Source organism: Embiotoca jacksoni, unplaced genomic scaffold (assembly GCF_022577435.1).
Source record: "Embiotoca jacksoni isolate LCO1_2020_lvr unplaced genomic scaffold, fEmbJac1.0.p SCAF_83, whole genome shotgun sequence".
In the NCBI taxonomy this organism is placed as follows: Eukaryota; Metazoa; Chordata; class Actinopteri; family Embiotocidae; genus Embiotoca; species Embiotoca jacksoni.
The window spans coordinates 856,226-876,377 of NW_027185440.1; the positions used below are offsets into that span (position 1 = coordinate 856,226).

The window sequence follows — 20,152 nt, forward strand, 5'->3', positions numbered from 1 at the left end:
CTTTTGCCACGTTTAGGCTCAGTGTCCACACTACTCGGGCATTTTTGAACCCCGAAAACTCCGGGGTTACATTTCAGTCTGGATGGGGAAAAACGTTTGAACAGGATAACTGAGACACCTACGTTTACTTCCTGACTGGCTTTTATTAATAACGACACGTCCCTCCCTGATTTGCCATGCCTCAATCAAAGGACCCTTTTCCAAAAGAAACAAACTACATCAGCCTTGACTACCAGAAGTTAATTCAACATGGATAATGAACCACCGGCATTGCTGACCTTGTTCTATGCCAGCAGCTGTTATGGAGTTAAATTCTTCTTCTTTTTAATGCTACAATGCTAAAAAAAAATTCCCCTCTGAGGGATTAATAAAGTATCTATCTATCTATCTATCTATCTATCTATCTATCTATCTATCTATCTATCTATCTATCTATCTATCTATCTATCTACCTACCTACCTACCTACCTACCTACCAACCTACTACGACTGCGTACATGTGTAGGAGGAAGGCTGTTATTAGAGCGACCGTTCTCGTGCCCAGCGGCGTTATTAGCCGGACATGCAGCGCCGATGTTCCACCGTATTTGGTGACCCATCAGTTTCCCGGACCATCTCGCTCCTCATGCCGAAACCTAACCAACACCGCCGGCCACAGAAGCTGAAGGCTCATTAAATGCAGTGGAACACTGACGCTCCAAACATGGCTGACAACGATGCTGGACAGGGAGTTATCACAAAGACGTTAATGGTCATGTGATGAAAAAACATGCTTTAAACTCAAAAGGTGGTCTTTTAGCAGTCTAAGCAGTGAAGTTATAATAATAGTTCTCTTTGTTAGTGTAGGAGTGAAAACTGCTCTGATTGTTTTCACAGATTCATATTGGCGTCTTGCAGCATAAGTTCAGTGTATTTGCTCCCTAAATGAAGACAGACACACTGCTGATGAGTAACATTTGATGAGTTGATTTTTTTTTTCAGTCAGAAGGATACAGAAATTCCCTCGTTCACAAACACATGGTTACAAACTAATGCTGAATCATGTCTTTCCACAGCCAATGAGAGCTAAATGTTAAACTGTGTGTAATTTGGGACAATTTGAATTGTACCATGATTCAGAGAGGATGACAAAAAAAAAAAAATCCCGTCCTATTTCCTGTTTCACATTTACTTCCCATTTTCAGTTGAACTTTCATTATAGTATCCCCAAGTGTACTAAAAGTCACGAGTGTTTTACCGTTGTACTATGATTTATACAACCAATTTTAGTCAGTATTGTATGAACATCAGTCAAGTGCATAAGGGATTTATAAATTCTCCTCACTGGTACTGTTAACCGATGAGGACTGAGACACACCATGTTATCTTTTTGGAGTCCATGTTATAAACTCAGATATACAAGTGGACCCTTCAATATGAGCGACTCTTAAAGGAAGCAAAACATCATGCAGGTAAAATGTAGGAACCGATAGTGTGGTGAATATTTAACTGTGTGGTCAGATTTCTGCTCCATGAGCTGTTTGACATCATTTCAGTTTCATTATTCATTCACTATTTCTGCTGCTGTAAATCGAATGTTCCCTGTTTGATGTGAGGACAGGTTCAGGGTTTCCTCGTATCTCAGCGTTGGTAATCTAATTAATAAAAAAAAAAAAGTTTTAACCCATTTACAACTGAACACGTTGTTTCCTATCGTTCTTGCTCCTCCACAGTTGATGCGGAGATCAGCTCAGCCAACGTGTGAGAAGAGGAGCGAGCAGGGATCTCTGAACATGTTGAAGGACAGACCCAACCTGTGGCCGGTCAGTGTCCTCTCATCCATAAAGTGTCTGTGGAAATATTAAAAATAAAGTCATCATAATGATGCTGACCCTGAGTAATTTACCTCCCTAGAGGGGGATGCGCCTCTACTTTTAAGCTATTTCTGTCTTATTTTTATGTTTGTGTGGGAATGTAAATTGAACATCACTGTTTGTTCGGTTGCAGGAGAGCTCCACCTCAGGCTCAGGGTCCTGTTCCTCCCAGGACACGGACATCAACGCTCCAACCTCCAAACGTAATCACACCAGATTCGTCTGTCTTTGCATCGTTTCACACCATCAGCCTTTACTTTGTGAATATCCTCCCTGATATACAGCATTTAAAGAAGCGCTTTGAGTAGACTGTAAGAACACGGACAAGACCAGATGTAACATTTTATATTTGTCTGTGTACAATAGAAGCTTTATTTCAACACCTGGATGCAGCTCACTTCTTCTTCTACTCTGTCTGATGTAGAGAGCCCTCCATCATCATTCGTAGCTCAAACTCTGGAGGCCCCCGAGTCGTTGAAGGACCCCAATCCAGCCAACAATCTGAACAACCACCAGACTAACAGAGAAATGAACGATTTGAACATACCGGTCAAATCCTGCCAGCTCCTCCCCTCGTACCCTCCTCCTGAGTACGAGGCGCAGCCCGATAACCTCACACTCAAGCCACGGCCTCACCAACAAGGTACGAGCAGTGTGTGTGTGTGTGTGTGTGTGTGTGTGCGTGTGCGTGTGTTGTACAATATGTACAGCCCTTTGAAGCAGATTTGTGATCTGTAAATTTGGGCTGTATAAATAAATTGACTTGATTTAGCCGAGTGGGTTCAATTAAATGTTTTTATTTGATGCAGCCATTACTTTCACCCCTGAAATAGAGTTCATTCCTCTTCCTCGTCTGGCAGCCGATTACTTTCCTCTTTCACCGCAACACTCTCCCCCTTCACAAGACCCCGTCGCCGACTGGATCGCGACGCGGCGCGAGGAGATCGTGTGCCAGATGACCGAGGCCTGTCTGAACCAGAGCTTGGACGCCCTGCTGTCGCGCTTCCTGCTGATGCGGGAGGATTACGAGCTGGTGGCCAACCAGCTCACGCGCACCGCCAAGGTCCGCCACCTCCTGGACAAATGTCACAACGCAGACTTCTGCCGCATTGTCGTGCGCAAGTTGTACGACAACAAGCAGATGGGCCTGCAGCCGTACCCGAATGAAGTCATCTCCCCGACCACAGCCGTCATCCCCAGCGCACCGCCGCTGTCCACGTCCTACAATGCACACCGGGACATGTAGCGGCAGCCACAAGTCAAGAAAAGGAAACGACCTAGACTGTGCCAACTTTGCACTACAGTGAACTATTACTGTTTCCACGGCTTCTGTCGAAGAACAGCTGGTTGAGCGGAGAGTTACAGGCACAACACAAAGGTAATATCCACACATCAGCTGGAGATGAAAGAGTTTTTATTTCATAGCATCAGAATCAGAAGAGATCAACCCATTTTATTTAAAATGTTATGGATTTAATGTGGAGATTTATTTATAGTCCCTTCAGTCTGAGTGGACGTGCAGCAGGTTTTCATTCAGTGTTCCCTTTATTTGGCCTGTGTGTGTGTGTGTGTGTGTGTGTGTGTGTGTGTGTGTGTGCGTGCGCGTGTGCGTGTGCGTGCGCGCGCATTACACACACATTTGACCTGAGTGACAGGTGGACTGTTGACGTGCTGGAAAACCTGCAGTAACAAAAGGTTTCTTCCGATCAGAGCGTTCTTCTCTCATCACGTATTCACGGCTTCAGTTTTATCTGATCATGTTTACCGCCTGCTGGGTGAAGTGAGCGAGTCGGCGGTCTTCACAGCAACGCAGAGTGTCTCTATCTTTGTACCGAGGCACATAACGTACATTAACTCGGCACGAAGATGCCGAGTCGAGTGTTACTTTAAATACATGTTCTTGGGCCTTCACTCGGCTGAAGTGTTAGACGGAGTGGGGATTTTGTTTAGACTGAGGTCATGTGGCTGCCTGGAAAGTTTCTGTCGCCCTCCTTCTCTTTTTAATCACTGACCTGAAGAGAGTTGCTCGGTCATGGATTGGAAGTTGATATTGTAACGTAACACCCAGAATGAGAGGGATGTGTGCGTGCGTGCGTGCGTGTGTCTGCATTTTGTGCGTGCGTCTAGATTAAAAGTGGACCAAAGTGATCTGCCCTCTGATTCCATTAGATGTGCTCAGTAATTCTTCATAATGTCCATTTAACAAGCTTCAAACTTATCTGAATACTTCCACAGTTATTGTTCTTCCACAGACTCTGTGCTGAGATTGCAAAAATATTTTTTTACACTTTTGTTCCCGCCGAGCTGAAGCAGTAAACAACGGGAACACGGAGGAAGTCAAACCTGCTTCTTTGCTTGGAGATAATCTTTAGTTTTCTTGCACTACACAGGAAGTCTCGGCAGTCGCTCGGCTCAGTTTTGTTTTTTTTTTACTCTTGAATCGTACGACCTTTTCTACTGTAGCTGTGCTGCACAAAACTGCAGCAACATGTTTATAAAATCATTTTCTCTGTCAGTCAGTGATGGTAACATTCAGCATGGCGTAGTTAAATAGACATTCATGTGAGACAGTAGCACCGGATTATGTGTGTAAATAAGAGTACGACCTGTTTTTGGTTCGTTGTTCCTTCACTCATACATTACAGTATATTCTTTATGTCAACATACATTGCAGTTAAACAACAAATAATTTCTATTTCTTTGTGCGTATTTGTGTTTGTTTGTGTAGTAAGGCTGCAACTAGTTGTTATCATCGATCAATTAGGTGACAGAAAATGGTAAAAGCAGCTCGGTGTGGCATCTTTTAATTTTTGTATTTGTTTGAACGGCAGTTCAAAATCCAAAGCTTTGTATTACTTGCATAAATGTTTGTCAATCGACAGCATTATTGATTGGCCGATTAGCCGCTTCAGCCCCCAGTGTGTTTGATACGTGTACGCGTGTTTCTATTAAGGGCCTTACTGTATTCATCACTGCCTTCACTTCCTCAAATAAGTGCTTAAAGCGCAGTAGCTGTGCCATCTTTACGTTCATTACAGAACTTGTTCCCCTTTCTGTAAATAACATGCTCGTCATCCCGTCATGGTGTTGATGTACAGGCACCAAAGTGAACTGCGGATCAATGAAAAACACAGCGGCTCATTCTCAGTAAAACCCTGATACAGAAAACGAAACCATGACGACAGAAAGGCTGAGCGAGGTGGATATGCTTCCACGTGTTGTTACTTTTATTGCCTTGTCTTTGATAGCTGTGCCTCACATTTTACTTTCGTTCTCGGCTCCATAATGTGCAAAAGCCTTTTGCACGCATATCAAACAGATTCGAGTAAAATACCACAAATTTGATAGCCTACATGTTGAAACATATTTTGTACTGTCGACGATCGTGTCGTCTTCTTTTATCTTCTCATCTGGGATCTCTTTGTTAAATACTCATGCATTGTTTTTGTGAAGCGTTGGTTTGATATTTGTAGGAAAGCCTTCTGCAACATATCGGCCTAATTTCATGCCCACGTCAGTATCAGTGTTAGTTGATCAAATGATGATAACGTGTCAAAGAAAGTTGAGTTCACGTGTACCTCCGGTATCAGCAACAACCAGGATTTTTCAAGTATTGTATCAAACTCTTCATTAAAATAATACTCCGTTTTCACTTCTGCTTTCTCCTTGTTTTCTTTTCATGTAACAATAATTCAGGGATAGAATTCACTGTTCCCACAGTTAGCTCAAAACATGTTCTCACTTATATGGAGTTGTTGATTTGTGTACCAAGAACCAGGAGGGTCGATAGAGTATAAAATACTGCGTACAGCTCCAAATCTGGATCGATGACAAGTGCACAGTTGTGTCAAGGATCAAAACAGATAAAACACTAGCACTCGCAGGTCAACAAACTTCAACTAAAAATATTATCATGTTTCAGATCAAAGTTATCATCTGCGTTACGGTGATAGTTTTGAGCTGAAATGTGTTTTAGTTTTTTAGTTTTTTTTTACTGTATTTGTTATTGATCTGTGAGCAAAAGTATTCACTCTTGTTTTTCTATACAAAAAAAATATCCAGCTTCCTCCCACTGTCCAAATACATGCGTGTCAGGTTCATTATTGATTCTCAAAAATTGCCCGTAGGTTACAGATACAGCGGGTATAGATAATGGATGGATGGAGATTTAAATCAACCAAAAAACTAACATGGGCGTCTTGCCGAGGGGGTTGGGGGGGGCGGGCTTTTACGTGTCTGTTCCCGATGACCCATTGTCTCGTGTGCGTGACGACCTGTCTGAATGTCTGATGGGTGGTGACAGCCGCTGGGTCGACGTCTGTGTGTTTAATGACAGCACACACACCAGCATGTTTTATATCAAAGAATCTTATCAACTGAATCCTGAATATGGACTCAGAAGCAGCTCGATTCCCTCAATCGGAGCTGTTGATGGCTGCCCTGGGAGGTACGGCGGGGGGGGACAGAAATGGGGTCTGCTCGTCTCTGAAAATAGCACAGAGAGGAACACGAGAGTGCGGCTCGCTGCGGTGCTGCTGGCCTGCAGGGATTGCAACACTGACCGACTGTTGCTACCTCTCAGACGTGATCTCGCTGCTGTGACTGCTGGTTGAGGCGAGAGGAGCTGACCCGAGAGACTCTACATGTTCAGTGGGACAAACAAACTTATTGATTCTACTGGGGGGGGGAAACAAGGTAAGATCACTTTTTGTCCTTATTTTACACGCTCGTCTTGTATGTTATACTTTACTCGTGCAGTTTAGTCACGCCTGGAGGAATAAGGAGTAGAAAACAGAGAAGAGCTTTGGTGAGTGATCTTTGTTGGGAGCTTTGAGTGCATACATGACTTTTCTTTGTATATTGGACATTAACAACTTTCATTCTTCAGTCTGGAATTAGATTTAAAGGGAGGAATATTCCTCTATGGAAATCATACATTAAATATGTGTGTTGTGCTAATGAACTTGAATAACCCTCTCTAATTACTGTCCTGTCATGTCCCCATCAGAGCTGCTGGATTAATGGGGGACCTGAGGCAGAAAATTGGGGTCGTGTCACAGACAATATGTCCGAGTTCACGAACTCCATCTGAGGACAACTTAAAGGCCCTGAATGGCGGGAAAGAAGAGAAAATGCAGATGAAGAGGGAAATTTCCCTCTGCAACGGGATCTGCCTGATCGTGGGCAACATGATTGGCTCTGGGATTTTTGTCTCACCGAAGGGCGTCCTCATGTACAGCGGCTCTTACGGGGTGTCGCTGCTGATTTGGGCTCTTGGAGGGATCTTCTCTGTGTTCGGGGCTTTGTGCTACGCAGAGCTCGGCACCACCATCACCAAGTCCGGAGCCAGCTACGTCTACATCCTGGAGTCGTTTGGTGGCTTCTTGGCTTTCATTCGTCTGTGGACATCCATCCTGCTCATCGAACCGGCCAGTCAGGCTGTGATTTCACTGACCTTCGCCAACTACCTGGTGAAGGCTTTCTACCCCACCTGCCAGCCGCCGTACGATAGTGTCCGCCTCATCGCCGCAGCCTGCCTCTGTAAGAAACACTCCTGAGTCTGAGTGAGTGTGAGATGTTGAGCATCACCCTAAAAAAACAGATGACAAAATAATTGTCTTTAATATCTTGAAATTGAAACAATAATTAAGCTATTTGTTGTAATTACAAGATTTTCATCAAATCAATTCCCATCTTTGACACAACTTCTTAATTTCATTTACATCCAGTGTCTTTATTGAAAGTGGTGGAGCCCATCATTGCTGCCCAGGATTTCACTTGCTTCACAAAAAGAAATGATGCATGAGATGCATGTCATTTCACCTTCGTATATTAGCCCCCCTTATCGCTGTCCTAGCTCCTAAACATTAAAGCTTTATCAACCTATGAAAACCCAACATTTCCCACTCATGCCAGTTCAAAATAATTGTGTTCAACTTGTGTATCAACAAATACAATAGTGCTCATATTTGTGAAGCTTTCACAGGAAATTCAATGTATTTGTTAATTTTGGTTTTCTTTATAACTCAGAAATTTCAGCAGATTAAAAGTGCCATTGTGCTACTTGACAGATATCAGTAAAATCATGGGATAATGTTGCATTATGTCCCAGTCACATTCACACATTGTGCATTCGTACCAAACTCATGAACGGCAGGCTGGACTGGCATCAACTGAAGTTACACTGCCAGTTCTGTAAAAAAAATACCACTGTGGTTTACAGCCTGGCTTTGTGCTGTGAAGACTGATAGTGAGCAAAAGTGAGAAATTAGTTTCTGTTTCTTTAACCACGTACTAAATGTGGCCCACGTGACACAAAGGAAATTGCAGCCTGAGAAAGTCATACGTAGCTTTTCAAATTCAACTCATAACATGTGGTGTGTTTTCCAAACTGACCAACGTGGTTTACCGCTCTGTCCAGAAGGTTTTCTCATTGTCAAAAAGGAAAGCAGAAGCTGTACTGGAAGCTGTGTTAGGTTGGTTGTACAATTATAATCCTCTGGTTTTTTTCCAGGTGTGCTCATCTTCATTAACTGTGCTTATGTGAAGTGGGGGACTCTGGTCCAGGACATCTTCACGTATGCCAAACTCATGGCACTCTTCCTCATCATCATCATAGGAATCCTGAAGATATCTACTGGTACGTGCAAATAAAAGTAAGAATGTGTCAAAGAAAACAGAGAAAAAAGAAAAAAAAAAAACATCAGCAAATGCTGTAATCTCTGAATTATCTTTCTGTAGGAGAAACAAAGAGCTTTGAGAATGCCTTCGAGGGCTCCTCCACGGACCCTGGAGCCATAGCTTTGGCCCTCTACTCAGCTCTCTTCTCCTACTCTGGCTGGGATACACTCAACTTTGTCACAGAGGAGATTCAGAATCCAGAGAGGTAAACCAGACACACATACAAACAGAAACACTGGCTCAGAGACATGTACATGTATGAGAAATCTGCTCACAGTTCATTTTCCAACAGTGGTACTGATGAGTCAGAGTTGAATAGCTGACACGCCTCTGAGCGGATTAAATGAGGAAATACAGGTGGTAAAAATTAGTTACGGGAAATTGTACTGAAACATGAAATTGCATTGAGTCTCGAACTCATTAAATGACAAATGTTATTTCTAATTGTCCTCAATTTAATTCAGACATTTGTTCAAGCATTATTAAAAGCGGCTACAATAAAAACTTTTATGTCAGCAATTTACCAAAAAACTAGAGATGCGCAATATCGAATATTTTTCCACTGTTTTGACCAGCTGCTGATGCTGGAATCAATATTTTCGCATGGCCTTTTTGTTCTTTACAAATTCATTATAATGATTGGTTAAATTTGTAGTGCTGCAGGAATACAGTGTTCACGCGTGAACGACACTGAGCAATCCTTGCAAACAGCAACTTTGCAACATTTCAGATAATTGGAAAAAACAATTATCCATTAATGCAGGTTTCAAATGTCTCCTTAGATTACTTTTACAAGTCGTGTTGTAGCACAGTTAAACACAATTATCTTGTTTTATGATTCTTAAACTTGTTGGGTTTTTTTGTTTCAAAGCAAATTTGACAAAAACTCTAAAAGTTGAAAAATGACATGAGCTGTGATGATATTGTAATTCTTCTGTCCTGTTGCTACTTCTAAAATCGATATGTGAACACAGTGAAAAGGGACGGTAGAGGTTGGGATTTCATGAGTAAAATGAATTTGTTGCCACCACAGAAATCCTTTATCGCCTTTTCATCTTTTCAATGAGTCCGTAAAAGCTCTGTGTGGATGTTGTTGCAGGAATCTGCCACTGGCCATCGCCATTTCCATGCCCATAGTGTCCATCATCTACCTGTTGACCAACGTGGCGTACTATGTGGTTCTCGACATGCCCTCTCTGCTGGCCAGTGACGCTGTTGCTGTGGTAAGACACCAACGGTCACCTGAGAGAGATGATCCACTCTGCTGCTAAATATAGGTTCTGGTCTACTTGGAAAAGCTTTACCCAATAATTGTTGCCCTCTGAGATCAAAAGAAGACTCTAAAATTATAGCAAAAGTAGCTCAGGGAATATAATGTTCTGAGGCATTGACAGGTTCTTCTGTAAACATATCTGAGCCGACATCCTCATCGAGTGTAGAGTTTGTAATAAACACTGAAAATATGACCCCACAGACATTTGGAGATGCAGTCCTCGGGCCGTTCAAGTGGATCATCCCTGTTTCAGTGGCCATGTCCTGCTACGGAGGACTAAACGCTTCCGTCATCGCTGCCTCGCGGTAATAAGTGAACACGGAACAGGGGCTGACTTTGTTATCATATTGTGATGAAACTCAAAAAGTATTTTCCCGCTAACCTTTCACTTTTTTCGATCATGCAGGCTGTTCTTTGTGGGAGCCAGAGAGGGCCACCTCCCCAACAGTCTCAGTCTGATCCACCTGGAGCGCTACACTCCCATACCTGCACTTCTGTTCAACGTGAGACACACAAATGAACAACAGATTTACCGCACACGTTCACATCCATACTGCTTCAAAGAACAAAAAAAAATGTCTGTGTGATGTAAAATGACTTTTCATTGTGCTGTGGTCCTGCAGGGGTTAATGGGTCTGATCTTCCTGTGTGTGGAGGACGTCTTTCAGCTCATCAACTATTTCAGCTTCAGTTACTGGCTCTATGTGGGTCTCTCTGTGGCCGGCCTCATCTACCTGCGCTTCACTCAGCCAGACAGATACCGGCCTGTCAAGGTGCACTTTGTTTTCATTGTTCAGATTTATACTAAATATATTTACATTTATGTATGCAATGTGATAGTTTTTTGGTATATTTTAGATATTTTCATGGTTTCAAGTGACATTACATCTGCTACAACTTCAGTAAGTAAATTTACCACCAGCAGATATGTTATGTTATGTTATTTACTGTACGTTTACAATTCAAGATTTAAAGGTTTCAGTTGTCTTTATAACGAAAAGATAAAATATCTTTATCCGATGACTCTCGAAAGGACATACAGGTGTTTCAGCGCCCTCTATAGGACCAACATCTCCTCATACCCAAACAACAGGATAGCTCATTTGCTTAAATGTGGCGACAGGCCTACTCAACCTTTCAATGTATGTGTTTAAACACTAAAACATACTAATCACATGTGTCTTTTCTGCTCTCCACAGCTGACCTTGTTCTTCCCCTTCATCTACTGTGTGTGCAGCCTGTTCTTAGTCATCGTCCCTCTGTACGGAGACACCATCAACTCCCTCATTGGAATTGGCATTTCACTGTCTGGGGTGCCAGTTTATTATATGGCCATTTACCTGCCTGAAGAGAGGAGGCCCAAATTCCTACACAAACTAAACGGTAAGGTTCAAACTCAAATGTCAATTTACAGATTGTAAAATGTGATTATCAGTTAAATATTGTTCTGTGTTTGTCCTTGTTCAAACACGTGAAGGGCGTCCCCTTCACGAAGGATGTCTCCTTCACGACAATAAAAGGGCACTTCCTTACCGGATTTGTATCTTTATAACACAGTTTTACACCCAGATGGCCAAATATCTGCTCCACATGATTTTATATCACTTTTAAATAACAGCATTAATCATCATGGATTATCAGTCAGCTGTAACTGACCTCTCCTCTCCCTCTGTCCCTCCCACACCTTCCCTCCGACCTCTTTTCCTTTCCCAGCCTTCGTCACCAGATACAGCCAGATGCTGCTCTACTGCTGCCTGACGGAGTTCGACACTGAGGCAGAAACAGAAGCCGGCAGTAAGACTCAGACGGACTCCGTAGTTCATTAGTCTGCTTTCTGACTCGAGGCCTCAGTCCTGGAAAAGAAGGTGCTGAGTGGATAGAGCAGCGAGGCTCAGGCTCACAACATTTGTGAGGATAACTCCTGCACGGTCATGATAAAAAAAATTTAAAAAAGGCCTGACATCTCAAATGACTCACTGGGAAGGAGCAGCGAAGTTAATTGTTGCTTTCTTCTGTTAATGCAGTACACGTCTCTGCAGAGATAAAGGAATATCTTCTATGAGGATTTTAATAAAACTATTGAAAAAATATTTCTATTGTGATAGTTTTTAGTTAGTGTTTAATTGTGCAAATGTAAACCACCGTAAAACTACCAATAATCTATGATTGGTTCCTAAACAGCTTCCCTCTGATTAATGTTTCAGTAGGTTTGTAATTATGTTTCTGAAATACACCTTTGCATTACATTGAGTGTGTTCAGCGGTCCTGTGTATGAAGACTTTTATCAAACTCTATAACGACACTCAACCCGCAGACACTCACTGGATTATCTGTCTGATCTGAGCGGTGAGCTCCGATCTTCCGTCTGCAGACACTGAGTCATGCTGTGTTTGTTTCCAAGCTGTTATTTTAGAGCAGATTATCGGAAGCCAAACACTTCCTGCAACCTGGTGGGAAACTCACTCACTCTCCTTTAGCAGGCTGCAGCCTTCGCCTTTCATCAGTCAAATCACTTCAACTCCCGTCGACAGGAAAAGGAGAGCGAGTGAGTGCAGAAGTCACCTGCTGCTCTTCTTACCTTTACATCAATCTTTGGATTGACAGCATTTGAATAATACAAACAATTCCCCCTCATTTTAGTTGATAAAACTCTGGATCAAAGCACTTTATCAGCTTAATGCTTTCAAAATAAATTGTATTTTTATTTTATTACTTTTTAAAGATGTTTGAGTGCTACTGAACTCGCTGGACTGCTGTGCTACTTTTTGACTTTTTGACCAATGTGTGATTTGTTTCTCCTTTTAAAAACGTGTATATTTTCCATATCCAATTATCTCAAGCAGGAAGGAATTTTAACTTTCCTTCTTTTCAAACTTTTATACATTTGGACATTGAGTTTGTCTTGAGCAGAGTAAGTTATGGGCAGACTTTGTTTCTCTATTATTTTGTATTTTGAATAAAGTTCAAATATTTTTCGCAACATGTTTGTCTATTACTTGAGATTGTGTTCTTTGTGTACTGCATGGCCCGTGTCATCATAGTCGTTAAAACGTACAGTTTCTAATTTTTATTATGCCTGTGAGAGTGCATTCAGAAAAGTCACACTTACATTCACTTTGCATGTGGACTGCTTGAAGCCTGTAGGTCGCCATTGTTTATTCTTGGAGAGGTTTGACCAGGTGATGTGACGGGATGGGGCGAGGCGATATGACAGATAGAAAGCTAGAGAAAGAGATAGATGCAAGAGTTCATCTGCTTTTGTTCTTTGAGATGTACATACCTTGGACCTGGTAGGAGATGAGATGAGATAGAGCAGTGGTGCGAGAGATGGATGGGGGAAGTCAAGCAGTTACAATGCTGTTTATATTCTGTTCTTCTTCTTTGTTTGTGTTCATCACTGACCAAGCTTCACCACGTTCCTTGTTGTTTTTAGTGTATCGCTTTATTGTTAAAAACACACCAGCCAACATTTACACAACATTTAAATGTCATAAGAGAAGGTTGCTGTGCATTCAGAATTAAAGGATTTGATTTCATTGCATTTATGTCAAACAAACTCCTGGCTGCTTGTTTTCAGATTATTTAAAAGATAATGTTAGTTCAATTTAATCCTTTTGTAAAGAAATTATTTAAAAAAAAAAATCAAATTATGAACAAATATGATCATGGACAACAGAATGAAGAAAAATACAACATTAAAATTTGATCTCCCGAAAGATCTTTTTATTATTCCTCATTTGAAGTGCCATTTGGAGCCAGGAGGATCTCGTCTCCTCTTAAGACAGGGTGCAGTTGGCAGCATCAAACCCAGGACAGATCCACTTGTTGCTGAACTGCTTGTAACCCTCAGCATCAATCAGGTGGCTTCCTGTACAGAGAGAAGCAATCAGACATGTGGTTTCATGGGAACAGCACAGGAAGACATTAAAAACACTCCACTTTTCATCACTCTCAACGGAGAGATCATTTACCGTCAATCAGGTTCTGCAGGCTGCAGTAGTTTGTGCTGTTGTCAGCGGGATCTTTGGAGAACTCAGACACTGCATCTCCCTGTTTGTTAAGAAACATCAGGAGGAGCTGATTTTTCACGAAGAACAACAGTTTGTCAACGAGTAATGTCAGAGAGTAAAACCGAATAACCTTCTGAACCCTGATTTTACCCTTTAACTCTCCGTGAAGTAGACAGAAAAGTAACATTTCTCCTCACTGCATCGCGACATTACACACACGTCTTCTGTCTGCCGGTTCCAACATTTCCTCAAAGCTGAATGAGACTTATACTCCAAAAATTCATACTTACAGTCAATTTGCAAATGGTTGACTGCTCAAACAGAAACTGCAGGTCACTGACTTTCTTTGTTGTTGGAGACGTGTGCGTGGCTTTGATCAGGTAAGGAGCTGAGGACACAAGCTGACAACACATTTCACATTCACTTTAGTGAGTCTGGCAGGGACGTTGCATTCTGCACATTTCAAGATCAAGCGGCCACTTGACAGAAGCAGACAGGCGAGTTCTGGTAGAGCAAAACAAAAAGGGCTTCCAAAACAACAGTGAAGTCAAATCATAAAGAGTAAAGCATTTTATTTATTTTTTTTAATTAAAGAGCAAAGGAAAGTTGGCAAAGATCCAGAGTCAGCGCCAGTTGCATCATCACCATCAAATTAAAAAATTTCCCCTCGGGGATTAATAAAGTAACTACCTAACCTAACCTAACCTAACCACAAGTAGATGAGCAATTTCTGTGTGTGTTAGATAAAAATGAAGGCACGAGTTACTTTTTACAGTGAGGGTGTAAAATTTAGGAAAGAGATTATACTTAACGCTTGTTCACCTTATTGTTTAATATCTTGTTAATACTGAATTTATTGGCAGAAGCATAATTTGTTTCCGTTTAAACCTGCAGTGTGTCTCCCTCTTCTGTCAGAGATTATTTATTTTAAAAAAAACAACAACCTGTGAACAGGCACTTACATCTCTGCTGCAGCTTTACAGATACAAATTGTGGAAAAATGGAATAAAAGACGTGACAACTCCTGTGAAAAGACTAATTTCACTAACAGAGTTGATGCGTTCGGTCCTATAACCTTTTTAAAGTCTAGAAGAGCTGCACGCCTACATTTTCTACCTCCACTCAAGTTAGCACACGGCTAAAATGGAAGCTAGTGGATCCGTCCCGCCGAAGTTACGCTCTGCTCATATACGCATGCCCAGTTTGAGGTCATCCGGCAGCGTGGGAATGTCTCACCAGACATCTGAAGATTTAATCAGCATCGTGTGAACTCATTTGGCAACGGCTTGAACGTAAAGGATGTTAAATTATATGAAAAATGTAATGCACTTTATTTGAATCCCGTTAGCGTTTAAAGCACAGTAAGAATATTTGATAAATGTGATAGTTGAATGACCTCATACGAGCACTTCTCTCCTGCATACAGACAGCTTTGCCTGATCTGCCAGGCCTTGATCTGGCTCACCAGCTTTTCAGAGACATCGCTGCATGCGATGCCAAACAACCTGCGGAGCAGAACAGAGCAGGGAGTGTTTGCTTCAGCGAAGGCATCATGTTGTATTCAAAAAGGAAAATCTCATTATAAAATATCAGATATCCATATCAGGTGAGAACCTCTTAGATTTTGTTTATCATCAAATCTTTCTAATATCTTCCCTTCAGATATGACTGATGTGAGTCTTGTGACTCTCCCCATATTAAAGATAACAAGCAGGAGAAACTACGCTGCCCGGGAATCTGCATTTATAAGTACCTTGTCTAACTTGCATTTGACCTCTTTTACACCGTGACTGTTTGGGTTTCATGCAAGCCAAACAACATCATAAAGCATGATCTGTGTACAGCAGGTCACATGCTGCTGCGTCTGCGCTACAGACATGGACGACAGCAGGGACACCAGCTGCTGCAGGATGTTCATAATAACGTACAAATCTTTACATTTTAAGAGAAAGTGGAATTCAAAAAAAGATCATCTACACATCTCCAAATCCTCAATCAATAGGCTAAAATACTCAATGAAAAGAAAATCCATATTACCATTTGATTTTGCAATTTGCAGTGCGGTCTGCCAGAGAGATGGTGAGCGTGGCCCCAAGCACGAGAGATGACACTATGGTGAGGAACCTCAGGTCCATCCTGAAAGCAGGTGGTGGAGCCGTGTGTCCAGTGTGTGGACGTTTCCTGAACGTCTGCTCGATCCTCCCTCGAGGGCTTAAAAGACCAGCGCAGAGGTCATGTGAAGAACTGGAGAGGAGGACAGTACAGCATCGATTAACACGGGCCGCAGTACGGCAGAGAAAGAGGAGGGAAAGTAGCAAATACAGAAAGTTATTTTTGGAGCAATTACACACTGATGTACTCGGCTTGTTGAGTTAAAGGAGCAGCCGGCTGTTTGAGTTTGTTTCATCCCTTTAACTTTAAAGTAACGCTGAACATTTTCAGGACAAATGAAAAGTACTCGGATTGATTTCATACCTTCTGCCGTCACTGTTCTCCTCTGAAGATAGTTTAAAATCAGCTTGCAGAAACGCGCAGCTTCGTTAGTTCCATAACCTGCAAGACAACCTGGACAATTTGGATGTTTTGAGTGGTTTTTATTTCATCCTCACACACTACTTTAGGCCCATTTTCTTGGTTGCTTCTTTAGGTTATGTGGTTTTAATGGACTTTTTTTTAAACAGTACATAAACTTATCCTGGACATGCCATGTTGACCACAATGTATTTTTTTTTTCAGTTGAATTCAAATCTGTTTTTAGAAAAAAAATGTATTCCTGGTTTTTAAGTGACAGTGTGTTACTTTTTTTTAGGCTGCTGTTACAGTTACAAATATGTACAAATATATGTCTAAAATGTACAAAAGTATGCTTTGGGCCTACATTTGACCTCAGGAACATCGTGTCCAGTAACAGTCTGTTAACACAACGGGACTCCACTTCCCTTTGGTACCACTGTACCACACGGTACCAAGAATTTTGCTAACCGGTGTTGGTAAAAGTTACGTTTGGAATAGGTTGCCTGTTCATGTAACTACTTTAATTACTTCATCAAAGTAATGTTACTAATTACATCTCACTTTTTCAGTGTTTTTTTAACACACATTTTAAACTGGACAATAAAGCTGAACAGAAAAATAAATAGTGTAAACCACACTATAGACCTCAACACTGATTCCTGTCAAACTTTAGAGTTGTTCGCTATAACTTGAATTAGGATTCAAACGCTTTGATTTTAAAGCAAAACCGCCAAAACAAATCACAACTGACTGCAGTGAAGGAAAAATGTTCCCACAACCTCAAACCAAGTCTACATTCATGTCGACTGCTGAGCGATGATAAAACCACTGCGATGGGTTCACGGTTGTTTCACACTGGCTCGTGAATGGCTCTTTTTATACTTCTTCAACTTATCAGAGAACATCAACCGCCTTGGATGTGGTTGCTTGGACCAGTGCACATCGATTAGCTCGGTAGACGAGAGGCGGTGCAAGTTCAAACGAGAACGGATTGAAAACACAGACAGAAGGTATTCCAGATGCAAAGCACCAGGATTTATATTGCATATGAGCTTTTTACAAAACATTTGGATGTAACTACTTTTGTAATCAACATTTTAGTAACTGCAATTTGATTGCATTGTTTTCTCAGTGACTGTAACTGATTAGTTACATGTATTTTGTAACTTAATTACATGCAACTAGTCCCTCCCCCAACGCTGGTGCTAAATTCTCCAATCGGTTGACCAGCGAATCAAAACCTTTGTCTGCTGTGAGGTGCAGGAAGGTTTTAGAGCTGTTTTGCTGAAAACTGCTGCTGAGAGCAGTGAGAGTGAACCTAAGCAGAGTCTGAAAAATAATCCTCTCTGGTTTCATCATGAAACAGATTTGAGGGGCTTTAAATCCTCTCCAAGTTTGAGAATGACGCATTATTCTGTATTTTTAAAGAAGCCTCCCCTGAGTCAGATGACAGATGATATACATTCAGTCGGTTAAACTATGAGAAAATCTCGTGCTCAATCGCGACCTTGAACTTTTCAGACCAGACATGTTCTGATTTACAGGTTTTTATTGTTGCTGGTTGATAACTGAGATCATTTCTGTTTACACGCAACATAAAGATGTTCACGTGTCCCAGTCTCCACAGTTTACATATGAACCCGATGACGGAGAATTATCTACGGGTTTGACAAAATGCTGCGTTACGGAAACCAGGACGTGTGTTTGTCTGCTGCTGTGTTTATCTGCAGAGGTGATGTCAGAAGTGTGCAGTGAATGGACAAAAGGAGTACAGAGCACAGCCCTGAAGAGCTGGGAGCACGAAGCGGCTCTCCAGGCATGAAAGGTAAAACTAAAATGTCTGTTGCATTACAGGACGTTTCCTTGTGCTTTTGTTCGGGGACACAAACTGCAAAAAAAAACAAAAAACTCCTTAGATGCACAGTTAACAAAGAAATGTTTCCAGGCGGATTACAGTTTACAGCATCACAATCGTGGGTAGGTCTTTGTGGGTCAGCTTGACTTTGTTAACTTGACTTTATCAGTTTACACCTGCTGCTTTAAACCAAAACCGCACCGGTGACGATCCACTGACAGCTGCAGTGTAGAAGCAACACGAGACCACCACACGGTCTCCTCCATTTCATTTACAATATCACATTTCACTCAATCCTAGTAGCACATTCTTTGAACTTGATCCTTACTTATTATTCTGTCTCCCGTGGGACAACAAAATAATTCAAACGCAGTTTGTTCCATTTATGTCTTAATGTTTGTTCTTGCGTCTAACAACAAGTCTAAGATTGGTTCGATTTGTAGTCAATCATCATCCTCTAATCAGCCTTGTTTAATAATGTTAAGATGAATCAATCGAGTTCTTTGATAATAAGAAACAGTCGAATCGTAATGTGACCCTCTCAAACACACTGAAGATGAACTGCTCTCACTGACTATTATCAATGAATGCTGTCGTTTTAATTACCTGTCCCCCGAGTCAACTGTAGTCAAGCAGTATTTGTCATGAAGAACATGCCACTGAGAGTCCCAGGAATGATTCTAGGAAGTACATAAAAGTTTAGGAGTGATGTTCATGTTCACAACTGAAGAAAAATAATGGTGCAAACTAAATAACTTGGGTTTTTTTTTTAGGTCCTGACTGAGGAAAAGGTGTCGGAGCAGAATGAGGATGAGTAGTTTCACCATCAGTCTGTGTTGACATCTAAAGGCTGAAAGTGGAACTGCAGAAGAAACATGTTGCGAAATCATGAATCAACTTCATAAACAACAAAAATGTGCAACTTTAAAAAAAATAATATATATTTTAAAACTTTACATCTATTTTCCTTACATAAATCATTTAAACTTTAATTACAACTTTAAAAGTTAACTTTCTTTAAGCGTCACACAGTGCAGGTTGTTTTGATCGTCCTGTTTATCATCTGACACACTGTTCATTAAAATCCCCTTTGTTGTCCGACCACTCCCTCAGTTTCGGCTGTAGACTTTGGTTCTGCCTGGTGAGCAGCTCTGATTCACTGTTGTGCACTTCCTGCTCCCGAATCTGACTATTTATACTGTTGTAGAATTGAATGACTGAAAGTGGCTTCTTAGTGGAAATTACAAAACAATATGTAATTTTCTGCTTTAACATAGACGTCAAGGTAAACTAAAGTCACTTGTGCTTAGTTATTTTGTCACTAATGACACCCTGCAGGCTGTCAGGTCTGTCAGATACAGATTTAGCACAACAACAAAGCTTTCTAGTGTTGTCCAAAGTTGGCTTAAAATGTCTCCGTAAAAAAACACTTTTTATTTCCATTGCATGTTTTTCTATCATCCCGGTTTAACACCTGTGACCTGACTTCAACCTGTAATTCAAACAGGAGTAATTCAGTCTGATTAGGAAGCTGTTCTCTTTCACGCACTTTTACTGAACTTTACAGAAATAACATCATTGGCTAAAATAAGATGGTAAATTACTGTCAAACATAACTACTGGCACAAAAGTTAAATTTCTGTGTTTGTAATTGCTACATTTCAGCAATTTTTTTTTCTGAGATAGACGCAAAATAGTTAATTCTGTACATTTTAAAAGGGCAGAATTTGTATTCATAAATATTACATGGAAAAATACAGTGTAAACAAATTGCCTTCTGCCACACTTGTTTCATATCCCTCACTTCGGTATTTGTCATGAAGCTTTTATGTTTAAGGTGTAGAGATCTGAACTGTTTTTTTCAGGTGTTAAAGATACAGTTTTATTCCAGCTCTTCATATTTCTGCACACATCTCTTTGATTACATTTTCTTTATCCAGTAACTTTGTACTTTTTCTAAAATAAT

At 41.2% G+C, this 20,152-nt stretch overlaps 2 protein-coding genes across 6 annotated transcripts in view; both read left to right on the forward strand.

The window, feature by feature from the left end:
* LOC138192217 (receptor-interacting serine/threonine-protein kinase 2-like) overlaps nt 1–5,505 on the forward strand; it is an 11,614-nt gene extending 6,109 nt beyond the window's left edge. For 2 of the 5 annotated variants that reach the window (XM_069139468.1, XM_069139472.1), the window contains exons 8-11: nt 1,713–1,802; nt 1,987–2,056; nt 2,278–2,496; nt 2,663–5,505. In XM_069139468.1, the coding sequence (XP_068995569.1) occupies nt 1,713–1,802; nt 1,987–2,056; nt 2,278–2,496; nt 2,663–3,099 (816 nt within the window). In that variant the 3' untranslated portion in view covers nt 3,100–5,505. The remainder of the gene's footprint in view (nt 1–1,712; nt 1,803–1,986; nt 2,057–2,277; nt 2,497–2,662) is intronic. The other 3 variants (XM_069139469.1, XM_069139470.1, XM_069139471.1) reach the window with 3 other exon arrangements.
* Nucleotides 5,506–6,383: 878 nt separating this feature from the next.
* On the forward strand, nt 6,384–12,787 carry LOC138192277 (Y+L amino acid transporter 2). Its single transcript, XM_069139571.1, has 10 exons — nt 6,384–6,548; nt 6,862–7,394; nt 8,368–8,493; nt 8,595–8,739; nt 9,634–9,757; nt 10,009–10,112; nt 10,214–10,310; nt 10,431–10,580; nt 11,007–11,190; nt 11,521–12,787. The coding sequence occupies exons 2-10, from the start codon at nt 6,875–6,877 to the stop codon at nt 11,631–11,633; spliced, it is 1,563 nt and encodes a 520-aa protein (XP_068995672.1). The 5' UTR covers nt 6,384–6,548; nt 6,862–6,874; the 3' UTR covers nt 11,634–12,787.
* Nucleotides 12,788–20,152: the final 7,365 nt, after the last annotated feature.